General features: G+C 33.6%; 1 protein-coding gene across 4 annotated transcripts in view; it reads right to left on the bottom strand.

Moving 5' to 3' along the window:
• The window catches only part of XRCC4 (X-ray repair cross complementing 4), a 254,931-nt gene that overhangs the window by 88,958 nt on the left and 142,170 nt on the right, over positions 1-23,803 (bottom strand). For all 4 annotated transcript variants that reach the window (XM_024734324.1, XM_024734326.1, XM_024734327.1 and 1 more), the window contains one exon: positions 4,956-5,103. In XM_024734324.1, the coding sequence (XP_024590092.1) occupies positions 4,956-5,103 (148 nt within the window). The remainder of the gene's footprint in view (positions 1-4,955; positions 5,104-23,803) is intronic.

Genomic DNA, 23,803 nt, shown 5'->3' with positions numbered 1-23,803 from the left:
CTTAGAAAATGACCCTGCTGCTCCCAGAAGGGCAGCTGGTCGGAAAAGTAGGAGGTTTTCTAAGCAGTAGTATTGTGGGGAGATGGGGAGGTGGGGAGGAAGGTCCTATATACAAACTAACATTTTGTTCTTGAGATACATTTAATGCCTAAAACTCTATAATTATGGTTGAAAGGATCTTATATACTTAAAATCACTAATGTTTGAGAATTTTGAGAGTTCGTATCCCAAACTATGGCCCTAAAGAATGCTATCCCTTGGACTGTCACTAATCCCTTTTTGGGAGGGAGGAAAGCAGACTGCATGACAGTGCTATGCTTGAGTACTTTTGAAAAATGATTAAACAAGTCAAATGAATTATTTACTATGGATTTTTTTAGATCCTTTAACATATAAATCTCCAAGTTTTAGGGGTTGGAGCATAAGGGAGCGTGGTAGCTGTGGTATGCAGCAATTTTTTTCTTTTTTTTTTGAGAGGGAAATTTAGTTTTATTTATTTTTTATTGGAGTATAGTTGCTTTACAATATTGTGTTAGTTTATACTGTACAGCAAAGTGAATCAGCTACACGTATACATATATTCCCTCTTTTTTGGATTTCCTTCTCATTCACAGACTGCATTCTACAGAATTATGTAAAAGGAGATCCTAATAGGTATCCCACAGAGGGTTTCATATTCAAATAAGTTTAGAAATTCCAATTGAATTTAGAAATTGCAATTTCTAAACTTATCTGAATATGAAATCCTCTGTGGGGTACCTATTAAGATCTCCTTTTATATAATTCTGTAGAATGCAGTCTGTGAATGTTATCATAAAGAATAAATTCTGTACTCAATATCATTTAACTTCAATAAACGTCTGAGCTTTCTTGCCCCCCCTATTCAAATCTCGGAGCTAGAGGCATTTTGTTCCACCTATATATTTAGCAGCTCTTTTGACCACAGAAGCTAATGCTTTTTCTAGTCAAGAGTCATTTAAGGAGGAGCTCAGAATTAAGTTAGAGTTGCTTGAGATTTGCGATAACCCTTGTTCCTGCTCCAATAAGAACTTCATATCCCGGTTTTGGTAACTAGGTCTGCATGGTGTAGCCCTGTGTTTGGCTCCTTGTCTTGGTCTCCAGTACAAACATGATTTGGTTGTAACTTGGGTTTGGCTCTCTTCTTGGCCACCTCTCCCAGGGTCTGGAACCTTGATTCTAAGAGAAAGTTTTCATTTATACGTCCCTTGTTCAGATACAAATTTCAGTATCTCTTAAAAAAGTAGTTTGCTTTTGATAAAGAAAATCTACAGAAATGAGAAACAGAACAGCCAAAAGAAGGTAAAGCAGAATTTGCAGGTGGGGAGAAATGAGCTGAAATAGTTGAAGAAGTAACAGACATTAAAGTATTGATTAAATCACTTAAACTGAGCATTTTGTTTATTGGCTGACTTTGTTAACTGGTTGCTAATTTCAACAGACTGGGACATTGATTCAATTTAGACAAATAAGTGAATAATGACTGGATTAATCATTTTGTTAAAATAATCCAACCAGTCTACCTAACCATAATGATTTCATGTCATACCAACAATATGGTATTAATAGACTTTTATTATATTAGCTTTCTGAGGATGTTGAAAGAATTAATAAGAGCTCTTAAATTTAAAAAATTGAAATGAAAATTCTTCCTCAATTATTATGTTATATGATAAAGCATTAAAAATTTAAGCTGGGGGTCTAATAAAGCCCAAATATAGTGTTATTTAATTTAAATACATATTGTGTCATTGTATATATATATATATATTTTTTTTAATTTACTTTTATTTATTTATTTATTTTTGGCTGCATTGGGTCTTCATTGCTGCGCATGGGCTTTCTCTAGTTGCACAGCAGGGACTACTCTTCGTTGCGGTGCACAGGCTCCTCACTGCAGTGGCTTCTCTTGCTGCAGAGCATGGGCTCTAGGCACATGGGCTTCAGTAGTTGTGGCACATGGGCTCAGTAGTTGTGGTGCTCAGGCTTAGCTGCTCCACAGCACGTGGGATCTTTCTGGACCAGGGCTCGAACCTGTGTCCCCTGCATTGGCCGGTGGATTCTTTTTTTTTTTCAATTTTTTTAACCACTGCGCCACCAGGGAAGTCCATGCCATTATATATTTATAGAAAGTGATTTTACATTGTTTACACTGAGAATTTTACTTGATGATATTAATAAAGTATATAAGGATGAAAATGAGTTCACAGTTTCTGTAGTCTTTGTCAGCTGGTTCATTTTGTTTAATATGCAGAATTAAAAGGACATACCAAACAACTCTACAAATCATAATTTCAAGTAATGTAAGATAGTAAATAGCAAGGAATGTATAGTACATGGTTATGTTGAATAATAACTCTTAGTGTTGATGCTAGTTGACAGACAGGATGAGGGTTCCCCCAGTATAATCATATTGTGTGGATTGGTCACACTGAAATTTTTAATGAATATTTATCAATAGATACCAGATTCAAGGATTTCAGAGCCTTACTAAAAGCAGGAGATCATCAAAGATCTAAAAATATTCCTGAAAAAAACTTATATTTGCCGAAAAAAAAAAGAAAAAGGCAAAATGTCAGTTCAGTTCTGCACCCCAGGACTGCTAACACATGCCAATTTAGGCTATTATCCTTGTGAGTACTCTACATAAGTTTCAGTATGTTTTCAATTTTCTAGTTTCCTGTATTTCAAAAGAATGAAAGTTTTACTACTGGGAATCCAAAACTGTATAACATTCAGCAGTTTGAAAGCAGAATTAAAAAATGAAAAGGAAAGGAAGGACGATAGCTTTAGATAATTTTAAATGACTATATCTAAGAAGACACAATAATGACTAAAATATCAGAGATTTCTAGTCAATCTAATATTTTGATAACCCTTAAGAAGAGTCAAAAAGCAATATCAAAAGGTAGGGAAAACAAGAAGAAAAGTCCTCTGCGATGTGAGAACCAGAAATGCTATCATATACATGAGAAAAGGCTGAATTTTTAACAAGAGTCACACAGCCCAGATTGGACTGGCCTCTGAGCAGCCTTCAGCCTCATCGCAATCCTTCCCTTCCTTGCTCCCTCCACTGCCATCACCCTCACACAGTCCACCTCAGCACATGTTTACAGGCTGTTTCCTCTGCCTAAATCTCTGCTCTCTACTCCACTACTGTACTCCTCATATCTATGTAATCGTACGAGTAATGTTTGTCTTCTCTCACATAGACTAAGCTTTATGACATCAGGGACTGTGTCAAGTTTGCTCAGCATGTAAACATATGTTAAAAGAATGATACATGAATGAATGAATGAGGGAAAGCCATAGCTACAATTATTTTGTTCTCAACAAACAACAGTAACTACTGGGCATTTCCTTAGACAATGTGAAATCATGTGGTAGTCATACAATGAATGTAAATTCTACTGAGAGGCTACTGCAGGAGATACAGAGGAAATACCATTGTGAGCGACTGACAGAAATGTTTGAAATCCAGCATATGCTTAGAATTGAAAACAAGTAATGAAGTCAGGCTTCCTAGCTAAATTTAATGGGATATAATGGCTAATAAGCCATGGTAATGCAACTATAAACTCAAAACCCAATGATAAACAGACAACAAAACAATGCCAGTATTAACTGTACAATGCAAACTTTTATGCAAGAAACTTGAAAACTCCCTCCTATCAGGTTCAGTTTCCTGAATGCATGGATTGTGCCTGTCTTGGCATCCTCACTGTCTATAACAGAATCCTAAAACTTCTTGCTCTCAGGATCCCTTTACACTTTCAAAAGTTCTTGAGGACCTCAAGAACTTTTATTCATGTGGACTGTATTTGCCATGTTCAAAATAAAAACTGAGAAAAAACTTAAAATATGTATTAAATGATTAAAAAATAATAATAAACCGAGTATATGATAACATGAATAACATATTCTTTACAAAAATCATTATATTTCCCAAACAAAAAATCTTGTGAGGTCAATGGTTTGCAAATCTGTTGATGGCTGTCTTGAATGAAAACAGTTAGATTCTCATTAGCTTCTGTACTCAAACAGATATGACCTATTCTTTTAATTAAAATATATGAAGAAAATCTGGCCTCACACAGCTATGGAACTGAAGAAGGGATGACCCTGTGGATCATTACAAAGGGCCTTGGGAACCCTCAGATCCTCATTCCATACTTTGAATACCAGTGGTCTGTAATATCATCTGTCACAAGGCTATTGTTCAACTACCATTTGCTAAATTAATGAAAAGTTTAGAGAAAAAGAAATAAAATCTTAGGGTGTATATATATATATATATATATATCACACACACGTACAAATGATTTGTACATACATTTTGGATTCAACTGATAATATTCCGTATAAATGCAGACTGTTTTACTGCAATGAAATGTTAGTTATCCCAACACCTCAACATATGACAACTAAATTGGGATGTATACTGAAGGAGGGCAGTCTGAAGGAAAAAGTGAAAAACAGTGAAAATACAGTTTATAATTCCAAAATCTAATAGAAATAAATAGATTACTACAAAGAGACATTTTACTTGAAAAGATACCAAGCATAATCAAATCAAGTGGCTAAGCTGAATGTTCTATGAGTCTCTTTAAAGCAGTAAATTTGATCGAAGTTCTTTACTGAACACAAGCTGGATTCTAATGTTTTTAGTATCCTACATGCCATTTCTAATTAATCCATAAAAACCACAAGAAAAAAAATTTACTTATATTTTTAGCACTTCCACTTTAAATATTAATAGGAATTAACCAAAAACCAGAGAAAATAAATTGATTCAAACATTTCACAATTTCCAAAATCATAATTTTTGTTCTTAAAAATAGCTGTAAGTAAATTCAGAAATAAAAATATAATTTTAAGATTATATATTAGATTTTTAAATGTCATCTCACTATTTGACAAAGAATAAAATGACTTACTTTTCCTTTTCTTGAAGCCGATGCTCCTGAGAAGCCATTTTAGGCTCTGTTCCAAGATTTTTTTGCATCCGCTGCCTCCTCTTTCTGGTTGGTGCAATATCAGTGACATCAGGACTTGAAATAATGGAATCATCTCTTCTTACAGTAGCTAAAATAAAATCACATATAAATGTGACCCAACAAAATTATGCATATAATTTTTGAGCACAGTATCAACATTGAAATATAGCAAAATTATTTTTTTTTTTATTTATTCAGATTTGGTGAAGTGAGCTAGTTAGATAGTATATAATACTTTAATACCAATATAAAATCTGAAATATATTGTACACACGGAACAACTTGATCAAAATGGTCTTTGCCTATCTTGAGCAACAACCTTCTCAAATGCATAGATAAAACTGAATTAGAGGCACCTCTAAAAGGTGTTTGGTGGGGGGGATGCTGCTATGGGAATAATGAATCAAACTGACAGCAAAACAGTAATTGTTAGCAGGAATGGGGACTTCTAGTGATCCAGAGATAATTTTCATAAACTTTTTAGCCAACTGTAGGGAATAAGCACAAGAAAAATGTAAGAAAATACTATCAGATGTCTCTAATGTGGCTAAACCATTAAATTACCCTGAAAAATGTTTGATACACATGAAACAGAAGCAACAACAGAAACAGGCTTGATTTATATTCCTTTATTCTCTATGAAAAACTTAATTGCCAAGAGCTTTAGGAGAGTTCAGAATATTCATTGTTCCATCCAATACACAGTATATTCTCTATAACACATGTTTCTGTAAAAGAGAAGAGCTCCTTTGCTATTGGTAAATGTTAGGAGAGTTCAGAATATTCATTGTTCCATCCAATACACAGTATATTCTCTATAACACATGTTTCTGTAAAAGAAGAGTTCCTTTGCTATTGGTAAATCATGAACAATATCAGTATAATTTGGACTCTGGATGTCCTGTTGGTTCATATGATTTTTTTCCAGCTTGTTAATGTTTAAAAGTGATCAGGGGCAAGCTTTCACCCCAATTAAAGAGAAAACCGTAGCAATGTATAAAGGCCTTAAAAAGTGGAGATGAGTGTCTAAAAATCCTATACAAGTCCATCCCGTTAGCACAAACAGGGGCTGGTTTAGTGGAGTCAAGAACCCTATACTTTTCAAAAGTTAAGCTCTCTGCTGAAGCTGCAATTATACCTAAAGAGCTGTGAAGACATTTCTCCCTGTATCTCAAATCAGATGTTTAATTTTGATGAAACTAGTGCAATCAAATGCATTCAATACCTCCTATCTCCTCCGTTTAAGAGGAAGTATGATGATGCAAAGGGTTGCCGACTGTGACGCTTGGTGCAAATGTTGTTAGAGATTTAATGGAGTTAATGTTTTGATTAGGATTGTAACTGGAGAACTAACAACAACAATGCAAAGCTGCATAGACTTTAAGTGCTCTGCCCAAAACTTAGCTTTTTTTTCCCCATAAGCTCTATTAATTTTAGTGTGCTAATTTGCAGAGTGAGTAGTTGTTCAGGCACAAATGTATCACATTCTAGAAGAAAAGTCTGCATTTTGAGTTCTCATTCTGTGCAGTCCAGGCTTCTCTGAGTGACCTGACATCACTTGGACACTACTGACCACTCTCTTGAAATGCTTCTTTTGATTTCTTTTTCCTGGAAATAACTACCATTTTTGATAATGTATGTGCTGGACATTTTGCTATGGGTTTTATAAATATTATCTTATTAATCTTTAACCTTGTGAAGTACTTACTAACTTCATTTTACTTATGAGGAAACCAAGACTTTAGAGAGGTTAAGTAACTTGCCCAAATCACACAGCTTTTGCTTTTATATTTTATCATTATGACAATTAAAAAATATTTCTGCCTGGTAGGCAAATTACTTATTGATAAAATATTAATTGAATGTTCATCAAAGCATATTTTACTTTCCAAAGCTGCTTAAGTTATTAAGACATGTAAGTTCCATTAGATTTCTTATACATTATTTTATTAACCTCTAAAAATGTATTGGGAGTAGAGAAAGGTAAATAAAGAGGGTTTTTTTCTCTGAACGTATTCCAGCTGAATGATTCCCTGATTTTTATTAAGCTATGAGGTGAGTAAGGAAGATAATTCTGATTTCTTACCCAATCAGCTCTTACACGGGGTTTACTCAATCACATAAGCAATCAACAAAGTACAATCTTGTCTATGAATAAAACTAGCAAAATTATCAGAGTTAGAGGATGCTTCAACTGTAGATAGACTTGTAAAATGGAGAAAGATTGCATTTAATGACATGTTGGACATTTATGAGGGAAGAATGTTAAGTTTAAATTAAAAGGTAAGGTGAACTTTTAAAAAATAAAGTTACATAAAAGTTCTGCCATTCATTTCAAAACTCCAGATAACAACTTACGCGTTGGCACCCAACAGGATATTTTATACATCAAATGGTTATATTATTTGTTATAATGCCTAGAATTTACTTTAAAATGCAATGTGATAAAGGTGTGTATTAGTAAGAGTGTGGCATCTACTCAAGAATTACGGACCAGGAGTAGTTTTCTGGGATTCTAATAATAAAGTCTATATACTTGAGGGGGCTACTAGAGGCACTTATTTTATTTGCATCTCAATAACTGATGATTTACTAATTAGTATACTGAATGACAAAAATGTTTATCTATTGGTGAAAACAAGGTATGAAAATATGCATGATGAATATTGCATATGAGCTCTCATGAGTAAAATTAAAGGTATTTAAGATACAAAAATTGGCTAAAGTATTTTAGAGATACTCCCCACCATTTTATGAACAGGCTATAAGAATCCAATGAGGTCTGTTTACTCTTAGAGACGATGCCCTGTGCTAAATCTTCTAGTAGTTCTGGGTCTAGTTGTGAACTCTGGATGATTACTGTTGCCTGATGTCAGGAAAAATTGCCATTCCTACCTCAGGAATCTTTATATTTGTCAAAGGTGAACATTTTATATGAGGGGGTGACTGGAACACCTAAAAGGACACACAGCTGGAACTTCTTCAAGCTTATAGAACAAGTTCATGAATTATTTTGTCTTTACTTGTTAGTAAATATTTAGCTGATAATTGTATATGTGGGAAAACCTAATCTGATAATTTATTATTATTCCTACAGTTTAAACTTCTTGGTGGCTACCATTATGTACCACAAAGAACTTAAGAGTTTTATATAACCAAGAGTTTCACGTCAGTTTACTGCACCATTTTTATTCCTTTCTCTTTACAGTTACAGTGTAGCTCTCTGTAACACTGCCATAAGGAAAAATGACTACCATATAAGCTTAATTACTGGTTAAACCAAATATATCTTTTCTGGTTTGTGTTTGCACCATGAGAAACAGTTTTCCCTTCAGTTTACTACATGCATGCAATAGCGAATCATATTGTAATAGATTCACTTAATATATATGTCTTTAACATGAAGTTTTGATAATAATTATATAGCCTTTTAAAAAAGGAAAACATTCCATCTTATCCTTTCCTCTTCACACTGCAATGCCAGTAACCAGGAAAATGAGGTGCTACTCCAAACATCTGGTACCTACGTGTTAAATTGCTCAGCTCGAGCGTTCCTCAAATTTCAAGCCATCCCACCTCTATCCACTACTTCTGCTGATGTTTGGTCCTCACATTCCATTTGGTCTCAAGGCTGTACACTTTATGTCTATTCTGACTCTGGATACCTTGAACAATGATTCTGGATCTCGAAACAAGCAAAGCTGTTTTATATACAAAAGAAGAGATCTGAACTATATCTACACAAAGCCAAATATGGAACTTCCAAAATGTCTATATTATTCATAACCCTAGATATTTTTAATGGTGACAAAGTTTTCACTTTCAAGTTTTATATGCCATTTTTAAGGAAAAAAATCAATTCATATTAAGTTTACCAGGTAATACATATTCATTTTAGCTGTGAGGAAGAGTTTGAATATAGTTGGAAAGAATAACAAATGTTCAAAGGGTAATGAGAAGGAGTGTGGCATGTTTGGAGGAGTGTTCATGAGAGAAAAAGATGCAGGAAATGAGACTGGATAAGTATGGGCAGCAGGTAAAGAGAGGAAGGAAAAAGAAGATAGAGAGACATGTTAAATAAATTTGCAAGCTTTCAAATCCAGGCAGAAGGTATGAATCTGATATTGACAGTGGAGATTTCTTCTGAGATTCCACAACCAGAATTCTCAGTTTTTAATATTATCATCAGTCTCTTTGTCATAACAATGTGTCTTTCACCATTTCCAGGAAATTAAAAAAAGAAAAGAAAAGAGAAGAGAAGAAAAGAAAAGAAAGGAAAAGAAAAGAAAAAACTATTGCCAATTAACTTACTATAGCTGAAATACTGATTGGCAGAGCTGTGGGATGAATTTCAAGTTCTAATTAGCTTCACTGCATCTAGAAAATGGGGAATCTTTACACAAGCCTTGTTATTGTAAAAGGAGGCTCCACAGAAAGCCACACTTCTTCTCATCTGACAGAAGAACTGTAGGAGTTTGGCAGCAGTGGTTCAGACACGAGAGGGGCAGAGTGTTGGCCTTCCTGGGTGCTCTCAATGTTGAAGTGAAATGACACTGTTGGCTAAACTGCCTAAGCCCCATGAGTTGACTACCTGGTAAACTTAAGTCTCTGATGATTAAACACCTAAATATTGATATTTTAAATAATCATTTTTCAGATTTATAATTAATTTTATTAGGAATTCTTTATTATCTCGTATCTATGGATTTTTTTTCCTTCTTCATAATATACATATCTTCATATACACAAAGAGTCTATGGAACTGTAATGGAGATTGTCACCATTCTCCTTCTGGTCCCCCGCCAAACATATACACCTATCTCCAGCCCCTGAACCCACCTCCCTCCCACACAAAAAAATTAATGTCCTGAGACATGTTATTCATGGCAATGGCTCCTTAGCTCTTAAATTACTGAATGAAGAAGGCTCTGGTCTTCAGGTCCTTAGACCAGAAAAAAAATGTATGCTATTTACAACATGCCATATCCAAACAAAAAACTTTGAGTGGTTCCCCATCACCTATAAAATAAGGTCCTAAGATCCTAGTCCTACATTCAAATCTCCCTACAACATGACCCTCACCTGCCTCTCTGACCATACCTCCCACAAACCTTCTACCATAGAATATAAACTATTCCAAGGGCTCCAGGCTTCCTACATCTTCCTTTTTTGTTCCTTATTTTCCTTGTCTTGAATGTCTTCCAATCAGCACAGCCCATTTCAGTCACCCCTAGTAGTTCCAATCCATAGCAATCTCTCCTTTCTCTATAGGGCTTATAGTTTGAACCACTCATTTTCCACATACTATCTTGTATTGTTATTCTTTTTATATATATCTCCTATTTCCCAAATAGATTATGAACATCCAACAGCTAGAGGCCATGCCTTATAGTTTGCTATATTCCTAATGTATTACCCAATAGTGTTATACATGAGAAATGTGATGACTTGAACTCTTATTTTGAAATGTGTATCTTATTTTTTTAATCAAAACTTATTTACTTATGGACCTCAGAAGAAGTATAGGGAAAAATCCAATCAGAAGACCTGCGTTGGGATCTTTATTTCTGCCATTTATCTTTGATGTATTACAGAATCTCTAAGTTCCTCTGTGAAAAAATGTATATTAACCATGATTACATGGGATAATATAAACTGTTTTAAAAATCATAGTGTCAGAAATATTTGATATTGTCAGAAATATTTGATATTTTCAGAAATATTTGATATCAGCAATAAGTATTATTAACAAAATGTGTGTGTCCTTACAAAAGATCAAACTGAGATTCATTTTTTTTAAATTTTAAATGTTCATTATTATTATTTTCTATTATATAAGTTTCAGGTATATAGCGTTATAATTCAACACCTGTATACTGAGATTCATTTAGGTGAATCTGAAGAACTTTCAGGCTATCTTCTATAGCTTCTTAGGCACATAAAAATTAAATTTAAAAAATTAAGATAAATTCATGGTTTCCCAAATTCAAAATAACCCAACTGTCACAGAACTATCATCTGTTATGAATATAGATCAGCCAGTCTGCTGTGGCTGTTTTTTCCTATTTTATTCATTTCATAAATGTTTATTAAGTGTTAGAATCAATAAGTCATTGTGTTTTCTTTTGAAAGATGTAAAATATTGAGGGGAAAAACCAAAATCCAAACCTTAAAATACTACCCTAAGTAAATCTGAAACTTCAAAAAACATACTCTTTCTTTCACCAAGGAAAATAACCAACCAATGTGCCTCTGTAGTTTGTCTTACTGACAGGTATAAAGATAAGCAAAAAAAGCTTAGATAAGGTTAGTCACACCATACTTCAATAAGCAGTATCTTAAAGTGACTTATCTTGAGGTAGTAAATTTCTAATCTGACCAAACAAGCAAACATTATTTTTCCCTCACTGCTCGTCAAACAGCCCTTTTCTAAATCTGTAATCAGTTTCTACCCAGCTTTCACAATCTAACCTGAATAACTGATGACCATCTTACACGGAAGGTCAATGGTCTAACCTATTATTAGCAATCACCAAATAAACTGATAATTAACATCGCACTAAACACTTAAAAGTGTATGTATGCGTGCACATCCATGTGCATACACTTTTCTAAAAGTCAGGCTCCTCTTTTAGCCAGCACAGATGGGAGTCAGACTTAATGACGAATACTTACTGACACTGGGGTAACCCAAAAGGTCATCTTTGGAAATCCAATACTTTCAATGTCAGAGGCAGGGTGGGCCACTAAAGATAAAATACAGGCTTCAGAAGTGTTCACAGTGTAGAAAAAATATAAGTTGAATATACTAAGTTTTGTTCCATATTTACAAAACAATCCACTTAAAAATATATTTCTAAGAATTCTAATATCAAATGAACTCAGTTCTTGAAATCTTAAGGATTCATTTATTCTTTCACTTATTCAACAAATATTTATTGAGTAGTTTCTATGTGTCAGGCACTATCCCAAAGACACCATCACCATGTACTCAAAAAGTGTATAATTGAAGGGCAGAAAGACACAACTATTTTTGCAAGAAAACTATAACTTACACAAGCAATTATAAAGGCACGGACTTGAAAGTTCTAAGGTAGGCAGAACTTTCCAGCCTTTTACTATTTTTTCCAAATTAATCTGTGAAGCTTTAATTCCTCTTTTTTCATTATGAAACACCAATTATAACTTGATTTCTTATTCCGGGTTTTTGGTGGTTTTTTTTTTTCTTGTATGGGTATTTCTTTTGAAAGCATAATTGTTAGTATCAGCCAGCTCTGAAGTAGGTTTCCCAAAGGAGAAAATTAAAAGACTAGCTTACTCTGAGCAACCTGATAAGAAAAGACTGGGTTTCAAAATTAAGTTTTAAGGATGTTCCAAAATGAACTCGAACAACATATCTGAACTGAAACTGTAAAATTACCTTTATAGGTAGTCCTTCATAAGTCCCCACAACATCCTTAGTAGATTTCATCATACTTTTAATAATTTATCTAATATTTATAAAACTCCATGAAGGCAGGGGCTGAGCTTGTCTAATTCACTGTTGGTATAAGACGGATGAGCATGGTCTCTAATACATAATAATTCCTCAATAAATATTAGTTGATAGGCATAAATTCTAAAATACGAATAGAGTTAATAATAACTTTAAAAATATTATTTTAAATCTACATAAAATATTACACTATCAATTAGCTATGCCTGCTGCTGCCAGTCCAGTTAACATTAAGAAAATAAAAATATTAGTAGGGAAAAGCAGTTTATGAAAGAGCAACATTAGCCTTCAATTTATATTATTTTATGAATCAAAATAACAAACACTGGAAAGTCATTTTAATGGTTAATAAGCTTTCAGAAAACAAAACCACAATTTTTCAGCTTTCACCTTTATGAAGGTGAATTTTTCAGCTTTATGAAGGGGTCTCTGCCTATGACCTACATCATGCAATGTTTGGAGCCAACATAAAGCTTTCATTGTTGTACATGAGTCAGGTATGGACTTCTGTCAACTTAAGACATTTTTTTCCAGCATTTTCTTAATAGATTTAAAGCTTTTTAAAATTGTCATCCTCTTTTATGTTGGCCAACTTTTAATAAAACCTGGACATTTTACATAGCTTCAAGAGGATTTTATTGAACTAGTATAACTGAAAAAAATGGACAAAAATAAGTGAAATACAAAAACTAATGAAATGATACAGAGAATCTTCCAGTTTGTTTCTATTTTAATAATGTGTTACCATTATATTATCTTCAGTGACTCTAGGTGAACTGGTTAGAATTAGGACAAGATCACTAGTGTAACTAGAAAGTCAAAATAAAAAATGTTGACATTTTCTCTCTATTAATACCAACTTAATTTGCCTATTTCTGAGTAGTTATTTGACTCTTTACAGTCATTATGAGTCAGAATGGAACTCAAAACCTTACCCTTGCCATTCCTGTTTCTGCTGAATCTGTACTCATCCTGAAAAATCATTCTTATACAATACTCGTAAGATATTTTTACTAAACTATTAGAGTTAGCATCAAAGCTGATATCCAAAAAAAGTAAGGTTTTTTTTTATGTTTCTATTGAATCAGTACCTGAACCAGAAGTTTTAAACAAACATTTTGTGCTGAGTCCACTCTAAGACAATAACATCAGCTTTTACTCAAATGATTTATGAACTCATTAAATTTACCTCTTTTTCCTCTGCTGGTGAACGGGGTAGGTAAGAGTCATTAACCTGCAGCACAAACCCTTTCTTTGAATATTCACAGGGGTAAGAAGAAGAACTTGACTGTGGTTCTGTGACATGACAGACTTTCCCACTTCATTTTGCTAGTATTTGCTTAATCTTAGATTTAGAATAACTTTGATACATTAAGAAAAAGTGCCTTATTTGCACTTATTTAAACTCCTTTACAATAAGGTAAATGCCTCTCTGGTATCACTTAGCCAGTTTGGAGTAGTTGTATGAAGAAGCAAATATGAAGTTAAATTTCTGAGGTGTCCCTTGACAACTGTGGGATGCTTTTCAAAAGGGAGATCCCCAGATCTGTGGTGCTAGGCATGTTATGCCAACTATCTTTCAAACCAAATGTGATTAAAGTAATACTTTCACTAAGAAGGATTAAGAAAAAATATGTGCCAAATGGTCAAATAACTAAGATAACGTTCACACGGAATTAGCAAAATACTTCACAAGGATCCTAAACCTGACTCTGTTAATCAACGTCTTAATGATTTAGTGTAAATCCCGTAATAATTCTGTGAAGGTTTTTATTTTTAATCCACAAAATCAGGTGTGGAGAAGTTAGACCAAATAGTTATTTCCGGTGGGAAAAAAAATGCCCTGATTCTACAATTTAAGTTGTTATGCTTTTTAAAAATGATTACCTTAATATTATTTGGTAAGAAAAAGAAATGTGCTTTCAGACCATTTTGAAGCACTTTTAAGTTAGTTTGGGGTTAAATGTTTTAACCAAATGAGAAAGTTTTTCTTCAGAAATTTCATTTCCAAACATTTTACCCTGTTTCATAATGCTTATGGAGTTTTAATTTTTCAATAAAAACCCTGTAAAGTGTTTATTTTTAAACAAATAATTTGTATATTCTTTCATCTTAATACTCAAAAGTAAACAAATAAGAGCAAACAATATTTTAGGCATTGATTTGACAAAGAGAATAATACTTCAGAAATTTATTAGTTTATTATGAATCTATACTCCTCACGTTAGAATGTATACTCTTCACATGTTTATGAAGTTTGTCTTGCAATCATTTTCAACATGTTGCTCAGTAATGTGCAGTCTCAGGACAAAGCCTCATAATGCCATTATCCCTACAACTTGCCCAATAGCCAAACGATCATTCTTGATGCCTTCCAAAACTTCATCTTACACATCCAATCAGCACCTCCTAAAAAGTTCTTAAATTGTCTAATAATTCTCTGCATTCCCAGTACGTCTATAATCTCTTACCTAGATTATTGCTATAGCTTATAAATGGCCAAAGCAATTACACTTCATTCCCTACAAAACATCTAGGAGAATTAATTGTTCTAAAAATACAAATTTGATCAAGTCATGTAATCTTCTACTGCCTTGAAGACAAAGATAAAATTCCTAATAAACTTTATTGTCTCCTACTTTTCCTGATTCAGCTTACTTTTACAGCCTTATTGAATTTTGTTTGATGTTCCATTCTACCTCTCTCTCTACTCCTGAATTCTGCACATGTGATCTTCTTCTAGGAATAGTGTTCCACCATCTACCACCCACTGGCTAACTCACACCCATCCTTGATATCTCAGTACAGATATTACTCTGTCAGGAGGCCTTAGAAGTGTCAATTAGATATCCCTTCTCTGTGCCTTCATAGTACGTTTTACTCCTTCTATCACTGCAGTATAGAAGAGTGGTTAAGGTCACAGATGAAGGAAAATAGAGAAAAACTGTTTTGGGTTTTCCTAAGGAGAAGTACATAAAGTGGGGTTAAATTTTATTGTAAAGTCAGTGAATAAGGCAAACAATCCCAATTAAGCAAAACTACCATTGAAAATTCCTTATATTGTCCAATAAGTACAATAATACACAGTATATATAACTCTGTATGGTAATGTTCATGCAAAACTACTTAATGAATACCATAGTACATAGTTCCATAGAGAAATTACATTCAGAAAGAAAATTACCCCAGGTTTTCAATAATCTAAACACATCATCAATACAGAAAGATTCAATTCCTAGTTATTCTAGTTTAATGTCATTATCTTAACCTTCTATGAAAGGTGTATCAGTTCCTCTGATGCTTCCTTATTCAGATTTCTTTATGGTTCCAAATTAATTTTTCATTGTTTTCTTTCCTGGGTCACATTATCACCTTATTTGCTTGGTTACCTAAATCAGTAATTACCGTTTCCTTGTCAATAGCCCCAAACTTTAAAGTTAGTCATACTTGTTCCTAGGTTTTTCACAATGGTATTTACTCTTGTCAGGCTTAATTATATCCACTACTGTAGACATATACTTGTTAAGTAGAATAGCAGGCAGGCAGCAGAACTATTTAAAAATGTGATTTTCTTCATTTGTAAAATCTATATTTATCTAGAAAATTTAGTTAAATAAGGTTAAACTAAGTATATATATGATGCCACTTCACTATAATTCATAAATGACTAGTACAAATTTCAATCTCTCAAGGTATTTTAATCATGAAATGGGAAGTAGGGACATCATACCACAGTGGGCCTCACAGAGTTATGCGTCTTACTCTCCCTGAACTTCATAAAACAAGCTTTTGCACAGATGCACTTACCATAATGTTTAGTCAAAAATGAAAATGGACAAACTGTTACTATGAAGAGCTAGAAATTTTTAGGCATTATAATTTTGTATAAAATGAAAAAAATGATAAAACTACCAATATAAGTGATGTCTTTCCAATGATGTAAATGCTGTGTATCCCCACATTTTTTATGTTTATAATTAATCCATAATAAATTGACATTTAGGAAAATAGTTCATCATGTTGCCTGGTATGTTGTAGGTGCTCAAAGTATCATTGTTGAATGAAAATATCACCAAGGAAAATACTGAAGATTTTATAAATAGACTCTAAAAGAGAGCAAACCTTTTGTAGTTAAAGATAAACAAAGACAGCAAAATAAGCCATTACAGAATATTGAGTAGAGTTCCCTGTGCTGTATGGGAAAAGAATCTAAAAAAGAGTGGATATATGCATAACTGATTCACTTTTCCATACACCTGAAACTAACACAGCATTGTAAATCAACTATACTCCAATAAAAATAATTTTAAAAAATAACATAAAAGTTTGACTGATTTGTTTATCCATAAACGTAACTTCTAAAAAAAAAGCCTGTAATATTCATTATAAAGCAAACATTGAATTCAAAACCTAATACATTAAACTACGGTTGGCATTTAATGCCCTTGTGGAGAATATTCTAACCTTGTACAAAAGAGTATATTATTTGTAAATAATGGTTACCAGACATCTTAGCCAAGAAACACAGTTACAGAGGGAAGTTACCATAACACAGCCGGGAAAGTACAGAAGCAGAAAAAAAGTCTACTTGTGTTGGTGTTTATTCAGATAGATAAATGTATCCATATCTATATAAATACATATAGATTATACATAAATTAGAAAACCAAAAACTGTAAATGCCCTAAATAAAAGTGAGAAGTATTATGCCTAACCAAGGCCAAAGATAAAAAAAAAAATAACTGGGCAGAAACTTAGACAAATAACTTGATAGAGAAAATATAGAAACACGAGGGTGAAAAAAAATGGAGACTTTCAAGAATGAGTATTCAACGGGCAGTAACACATTTCTTGTTGGTCACATGATTATTGTAGATGACTATACAAAGAGGTTTAAACTCACTGTCTAAATAATTGCCATTGGATTTATTTTACCAATTCAAAGAGCAGAGGAAAAAAAGGTAAATTTAATGAGTTCATAAATCATTTGAGTAAAAGCTGATGTTACTGTCTTAGAGTGGACTCAGCACAAAATGGTTGTTTAAACTTCTGGTTCAGGTACTGATTCAACAGAAACATAAAAAAAAATACTTACTTTTTTTGGATATCATCTTTAATGCCAATTCTAATAGTTCAGTAAAAGTATCTTAGAGTATTGTATAAGAATGATTTTTCAGGATGAGTACAGATTCAGCAGAACAGGAATGGCAAGGGTAAGATTTTGAGTTCCATCCTGACTCATCATGACTGAAAAGAGTCAAATAATTACTCAGAAGTAGGCAAATTAAGTTGGTATTAATAGAGAGAAAATGTCAACATTTTTTTATTCAGTAACCTTAATGTGTCCCCCTGCCCACAGTCATCCCTCTAGTGGGAATATTTCTCAGAATTAATGTAGTTTTAAGTCTGAATATTCCCACGCTTTTTTGTTTTATGTTTTTCTGGTATGTAGAACATACAAAAGAGTCCACCATAAAAGAATCCATAAATGAATTGGGAAACAACTCTATTTTAACATTCTGAAGATCTTAAACATATGAAGCTTGTGTTTTCCGAAACTTGTAGTTCTAAAACTCTATAGACTACGTCCCCAACTTCCCTACTAAAACCTATTAACATATTGAGGAACTGGTGTTCTTTACAACATATTCGGAATGATATTATTGGAAGATTCCTATACAGGTGTAGCAATAGTATAAAAGATTACCTAGGGACCATACTTTCATTAGGTGGTGGGTTTTTTTAAATCGTTTCCCATAACCACCAAAACTATCTTTTATAGCAGTAGCTCTCAACAGGAGGTGCATTTTAAAATCCTCAGCACGTAAAAAATGTAAAACCCCAGCCCTCATCTGTTAAAAATTCTGATGCAATAAGTCATAGGTTATTACTTATGTTTTTGAAAAGTTTCAACAGGTGTTAATCCATTAGCACAATAGTGCTAATGATGAGTAACTCAAATACCAGTTACCAGTGATAACTTCAGAGTAGAGTCAAAGAACCAAAGTTCGAGTGCTTTAAATCTTCTAGCAGATTTGTTATTGTCAATTCATAAATATTTCACATCTTAAAAAGAGTATATTTTTACACAGCAAAAGCAATTAGGCATGTGTTTCTTTGCTCACAATATACAATTCTTTCTTAGATATATATGGTAATCTGTGAGCTATTAGAAGGGTAGTGACACAGAGTGTAGTTACCAGGCAGGAGAAAGACACATACCCACAAACTTTATCATCCAAATCAGATGTCTTAGACAATTTGAAATATATTTCTGTTCAAATATTCGGACAGCAAAGACCTTCTCCCCCTTTTTTGAGCCCTATAATATCAGCACAGAGTAGTTAAAAGTACAGTAGATGTGAATTAGTAGATCACAGTTTAATCCTCAGCTAAGACACCATCTAATAGTGAAATTTAAAAAAAAAACTCCACTAGTCCTAAATTTCCTAAGCTCAAAAATTATTGGGTTAGACTAGATCATTGTGTTCTAAGTGATCTAATTTCTAAGTCTAGGTCACTTTGTGTACTAACATTTAAATATACTGCAATAAATACTTTCAAAAATAGAAAACCAACTTTGAAAGGTCACATTTCTAAATTCTAATAAGACTATTAAATGAAAATGCATTATTGTTTTTAATCAAACAGAAACAAAATAATATAATGTAAGAAAATGGGAATGTATCTTAGTCTGTTAGGGCTGCTATAACAAAGTATGACAAACTGGGTAGCTCATAACAACAGATTTATTTCACACAGTTCTGGAGGCTAGTCAGATTGGTGAAGATTGCATTTTGCCAGTGTATCTGAATAATTGCCTCTAAATTCTGATTTTGCAAGATTGGTCAGATTCTGGTGAAGGCCCTCTTCTGGGTTGCATATTGCTGATTTTTTTCTCCTTCTTCACATGGTAGAAGGGGCAAGGGAGTTTTCTTGGACCTCTTTTATAAGGGCACTAATCCCATTCATGAAGACTTCACCCTCATGACTTAATCAATTCCCAAAGCTCTAACTTCCAAACATTGGGCATTAGAATTTCAACATATGAATTTTGGGGGGACAAACATTGTGATCATAGCAGAATGCATATACTTTGCATTTACTGTTTATATAAGGAAGCACATAGGATCTACGATTGCTTACATAGAACACTGATAACAGTAAGACTTTAAGACATATTAGCATATGAATAAATTAGCTGTTATTTTAATAATAATGGCAAATACCTAGCTACATTATTCTAGTGTTTCATTTAGATTAACTCACTGAATCTCAACAACTCTATGAGATAGGCACTATTATCATGTTTATATTCCATATGAGAAATCACTCAAGAGACATTAAGTACCCAAGATCACAAAGTAAATGGCTGAGCCAGTATACAGACTCCTGTAATTGTTCTTTATGGGTAAACTAATATAGATCATTAGTTAAATATATATATCATGAAAACCATGCATTAAATAGATACCAGCCTTTTATAAAATTGCCCTTAAAAAAATTAATAGACACAATCTCTACCCATAATGGATAATAATCTAGGAACAACAATGGAATAGAAAATAAAGATAAAAAAAAAAATCACCTTCCTTTCTTAACAGTTGGTACATTTTTTAAATGGTTTAAGCAGCAACTAGAAATTCTGTAAGGTTTAAAGTTTTCTCTTTTTTTTAAAGTGCATTCATATTGTATGTTGTCAAAACTTTTATTTTTTACTATTATTTTTTAATAGATCTTTATTGGAGTATAATTGCTTCACAATACTGCGTTAGTTTCTGTTGTACAACAAAGTGAATCAGTCATATGCATACATATATCCCCATATCCCCTCCCTCTTGAGCCTCCCTCCCACCTTCCCTAACCCACCCCTCTAGGTCATCGCAAAGCAATGAGCTGATCTCCCTGTGCTATGCTGCTGCTTCCCACTATAATCATGCAGGATTTAAGACCTTGCCAAGAGCTGGACCTTGGCTGCCAGTGTAACATAGATGTCAAGCCCATCATGACACTCAAAACAATTGCCTTGAATCCTGAATTTAGGGAAGTAGAAAGAAATAAGGAAAAATAAGCAATAAGCAATTCAATCATAAAGTATCAAAGTTGGGAAAGAGGATGGTATGAACACACCCTCATGCCATGCCTCTACAGTTACAGAAAATCAGGCTTTAGAGGCAATTATCCAGATACACTGGCAAAATGCAAATGTTATCTCTCAGGGAAGTAACTGGAACCTCTGCCTGATTACCCAGATCACTATCTCACCACTTTGGGAGACCTGGCGTCAAGGCTTTTTTTTTTTCCAGTAGATCACAGTAACACGCAATAATATTAGATCCAAATTTATGTATTTATTTTTAAAATAAAGTCAGAAAGCAGGGAGGGTGAGAGAGAAACAGAAAGGGTGAAGAGAGGATGGAGGAGAACGATGGCGAGGGAGAGAAGACAGACCAAGAAGGAAATATTTATTGAACCTCTATCTAAAATTAATTTATATGTTTTTCTTCACTGATCACATGAAATATTTTTAAATATCTCTCAAACAATTATTTATTCTATCCATGTAATTTTAAGGTAAATAATCATTCATTTTAAATACAGGTATCACATAACATTTTAAAATTGGAAATTTAAATAAACTGGCACATTTTGACATTCATGAAAAAACTCTTATACAGTCGTTCAAAAAGTAATTTGTGTAACTTTTCCTTATTTATTTTATATTTATTAATATGTTATTTCTATGATGACAATACAAATGATATTCTTAGGTTTCTAGTAGCTACATGTTTCTGTTTTGTTTACGTTTTTTGGACAATAAATTATTTTAAAATCTACTAACTCTAAGTTGTTATACTAAACATGATAGGTCCAAAGATCAATAAGGTCACTTCCTAGACTCCCTTCTTCAAGTCTACATGGCAACAGTTTAATTTCAAAATCTCTTGTTTCAGTAATTATAATAAAGAAAACAGGGCACCCTAATGATTTAAGCCATGAATAGTTTTTTATTACCAAAACACCTGTTGCTATTTCCAAACCTATTTTCATTAAATACAGAAGAATGTTGACTTTGTTACCCAAGGACATCAAAAGCTAAGAAAACAAACTTTCTTTAGTAGAACCATTCTCAGAACACTTCTCTCAACACAAGTAATTTTTACATGCTGCTCCTTCTCAGGATGGGGTTCCTATAAAGTGGTTTACATTAATGTTTCAAACTGGTGTGATTTATCTTTGATATGTTGCTAACATATAGCCATGTTTAACTTCTTCAACACAGCAGTAATATTAGTATTAATATATGAAACTGACCTCAGCAAAAAAATAACCTCTACAAAGCTGAATTTAATTTTATCATAACTCAGGTTAAAGGTGTTTTCAATTCCTTAGAAAGAAATAATTGGTTTCCATATTGGACAGTAGTTAATGCAGGACTATCCTTCCAGAAAAAAGGGAGATACGAGAGGTGAGCCCAGGACCACTCTGTCTTTCTGACTGGTGGCACTTTCCAGGCCGCAGCACAGGGAGGTAGATGGAACTCAAGCCGGGCATAATGATTTCACTCAACTGAAGAGGCAGAAATCAGAGTCTGGTGTCATTTAAATAGTTGGAACCTGCGGGGCTGGGTACTGAAAAAGAAATAACTGCCCCAAAAATGAGCCCCCACAAGGGTCACCTTAAGTTATTGGATGAATAACAAGCTGCAAGTGCAGACAGCAAGACTGTTGAGGCCCAGCAGAAAATAGCTGATGAGCCAAAGCTGTGAGCTGAATAGATACTCCAGATGTTAAACATATACTGAGAGATGTAGAACTTCTGACAGGCAGAGTAAAACACCACACTGAAAATGCTGAGCATTCAACGATACTCCCGAAATGTTTAAAACCACCTTAAAAAAGCTTAAAAAGAAAAGAGAAGGGTCAAACTTGTTTGCCAGAAAATTAACTGCCTGCCAGAACAAAACTCAACACTCTTTAAAGGAAGACAACAGATTCTAGACTCCCAACAAAATAAAGATCGCAGTGCCTAGTATATAATAAAAAAAAATTACTAAACATGTACAATGAAAATTTAATCCATAATAAGGAAGAAATAACTAATACTTAAAGTACATGATGAGGAGAGTTATATTCAGTTTTCTACTATATTCACCATCGTAAAATAGTACAATCTTTGGAATTTTAGAAAAATAATATCTTCAAATTACACCCATATTCCAAACATTTTAACTTTAGGTATTATCTCAAAAAGATACACTCTGAGAGCCTGCCTTCATCTGCCACATCCCTACTATCACTTTCTCCCTGCTCTATTAATTTAGACTTTCTCAGTGTCTGGCATGAAGCAAGATGTAAGCTTTGCAGAGCTCTGAACATCAACTTTATGCTTGCATCTAGGGAGGCTGGTTAGGCTAACAAATTTAGCATATCTTCCTGTCTTGTCCTTCCTTTCTCCACATCATTAAAATGTGCTTCCAATTTCCTAACCTATTGCCTCCCTTATCCTGCTGACATCAGTATTCAGGATCAATGCTCTATCTGTCAAGATCTCTTTGCTAGCTCTCATTTTCATTAAATTGATCCACAATCCAGGTAACTATGTGCAGGAGATTACCTTTTTTTCACGATAAGAAACTCCTTGTTATGTACTGAATTGTGTCCCCCCCAAATCCATATTTTTAGAGCCCTAATCCCCAATACGTCTCAGAATGCTACTGATTTCAGAGATCAGCATTTAAAGAGGTAATTAAGGTTAAATGAGCTTGTATGAGTGGCCCTAATACAAAATTACTGTTGTCCTTACAAGAAGAGAGACACCAGGGATATGCACACATAGAAAAAAGCCCACATGAGGACACAGCAAAAAGGAAGCCACCTGCAAACAAGAGAGTAGAAACTAAACCTGCCGACACCTTGATCTGGGGCTTCCAGCCTCTAGAAATGTAAGAAAATAAATTTCTGTTGTTTAAGCCACCAGGCTTGCTATGGCAACCCTAGCAAACCAATACACTCCTGAATATATTTTCATTTTTTGCTGGAACATTCACTCAACCTTCTCATCATTGCAAAACAAACAAAATGACACTACATCCCTTAAAACATCATTCTTATCCCTCGAAGACAAGTGTATAACCAGAACACTTACCAACTACTGCTACTTCTAGACTATTACTCGAATACAACATCTCAGACTTTAAAGATAAGTTTGATTTTGAATGGAAACAATATATAAAGGTGGCGGGGAAGAGAGAGAGAGAGAGAGAAAGAGAGAGAGAGAGAGAGAGAGAGAG

Source organism: Neophocaena asiaeorientalis, unplaced genomic scaffold (genome assembly GCF_003031525.2).
Source record: "Neophocaena asiaeorientalis asiaeorientalis breed wild unplaced genomic scaffold, Neophocaena_asiaeorientalis_V1.1 scaffold184, whole genome shotgun sequence".
NCBI lineage: Eukaryota > Metazoa > Chordata > Mammalia > Artiodactyla > Phocoenidae > Neophocaena > Neophocaena asiaeorientalis.
The sequence above is the reverse complement of the archived record's forward strand: the minus strand, read 5'-3'. Positions and strand labels throughout refer to the sequence as shown.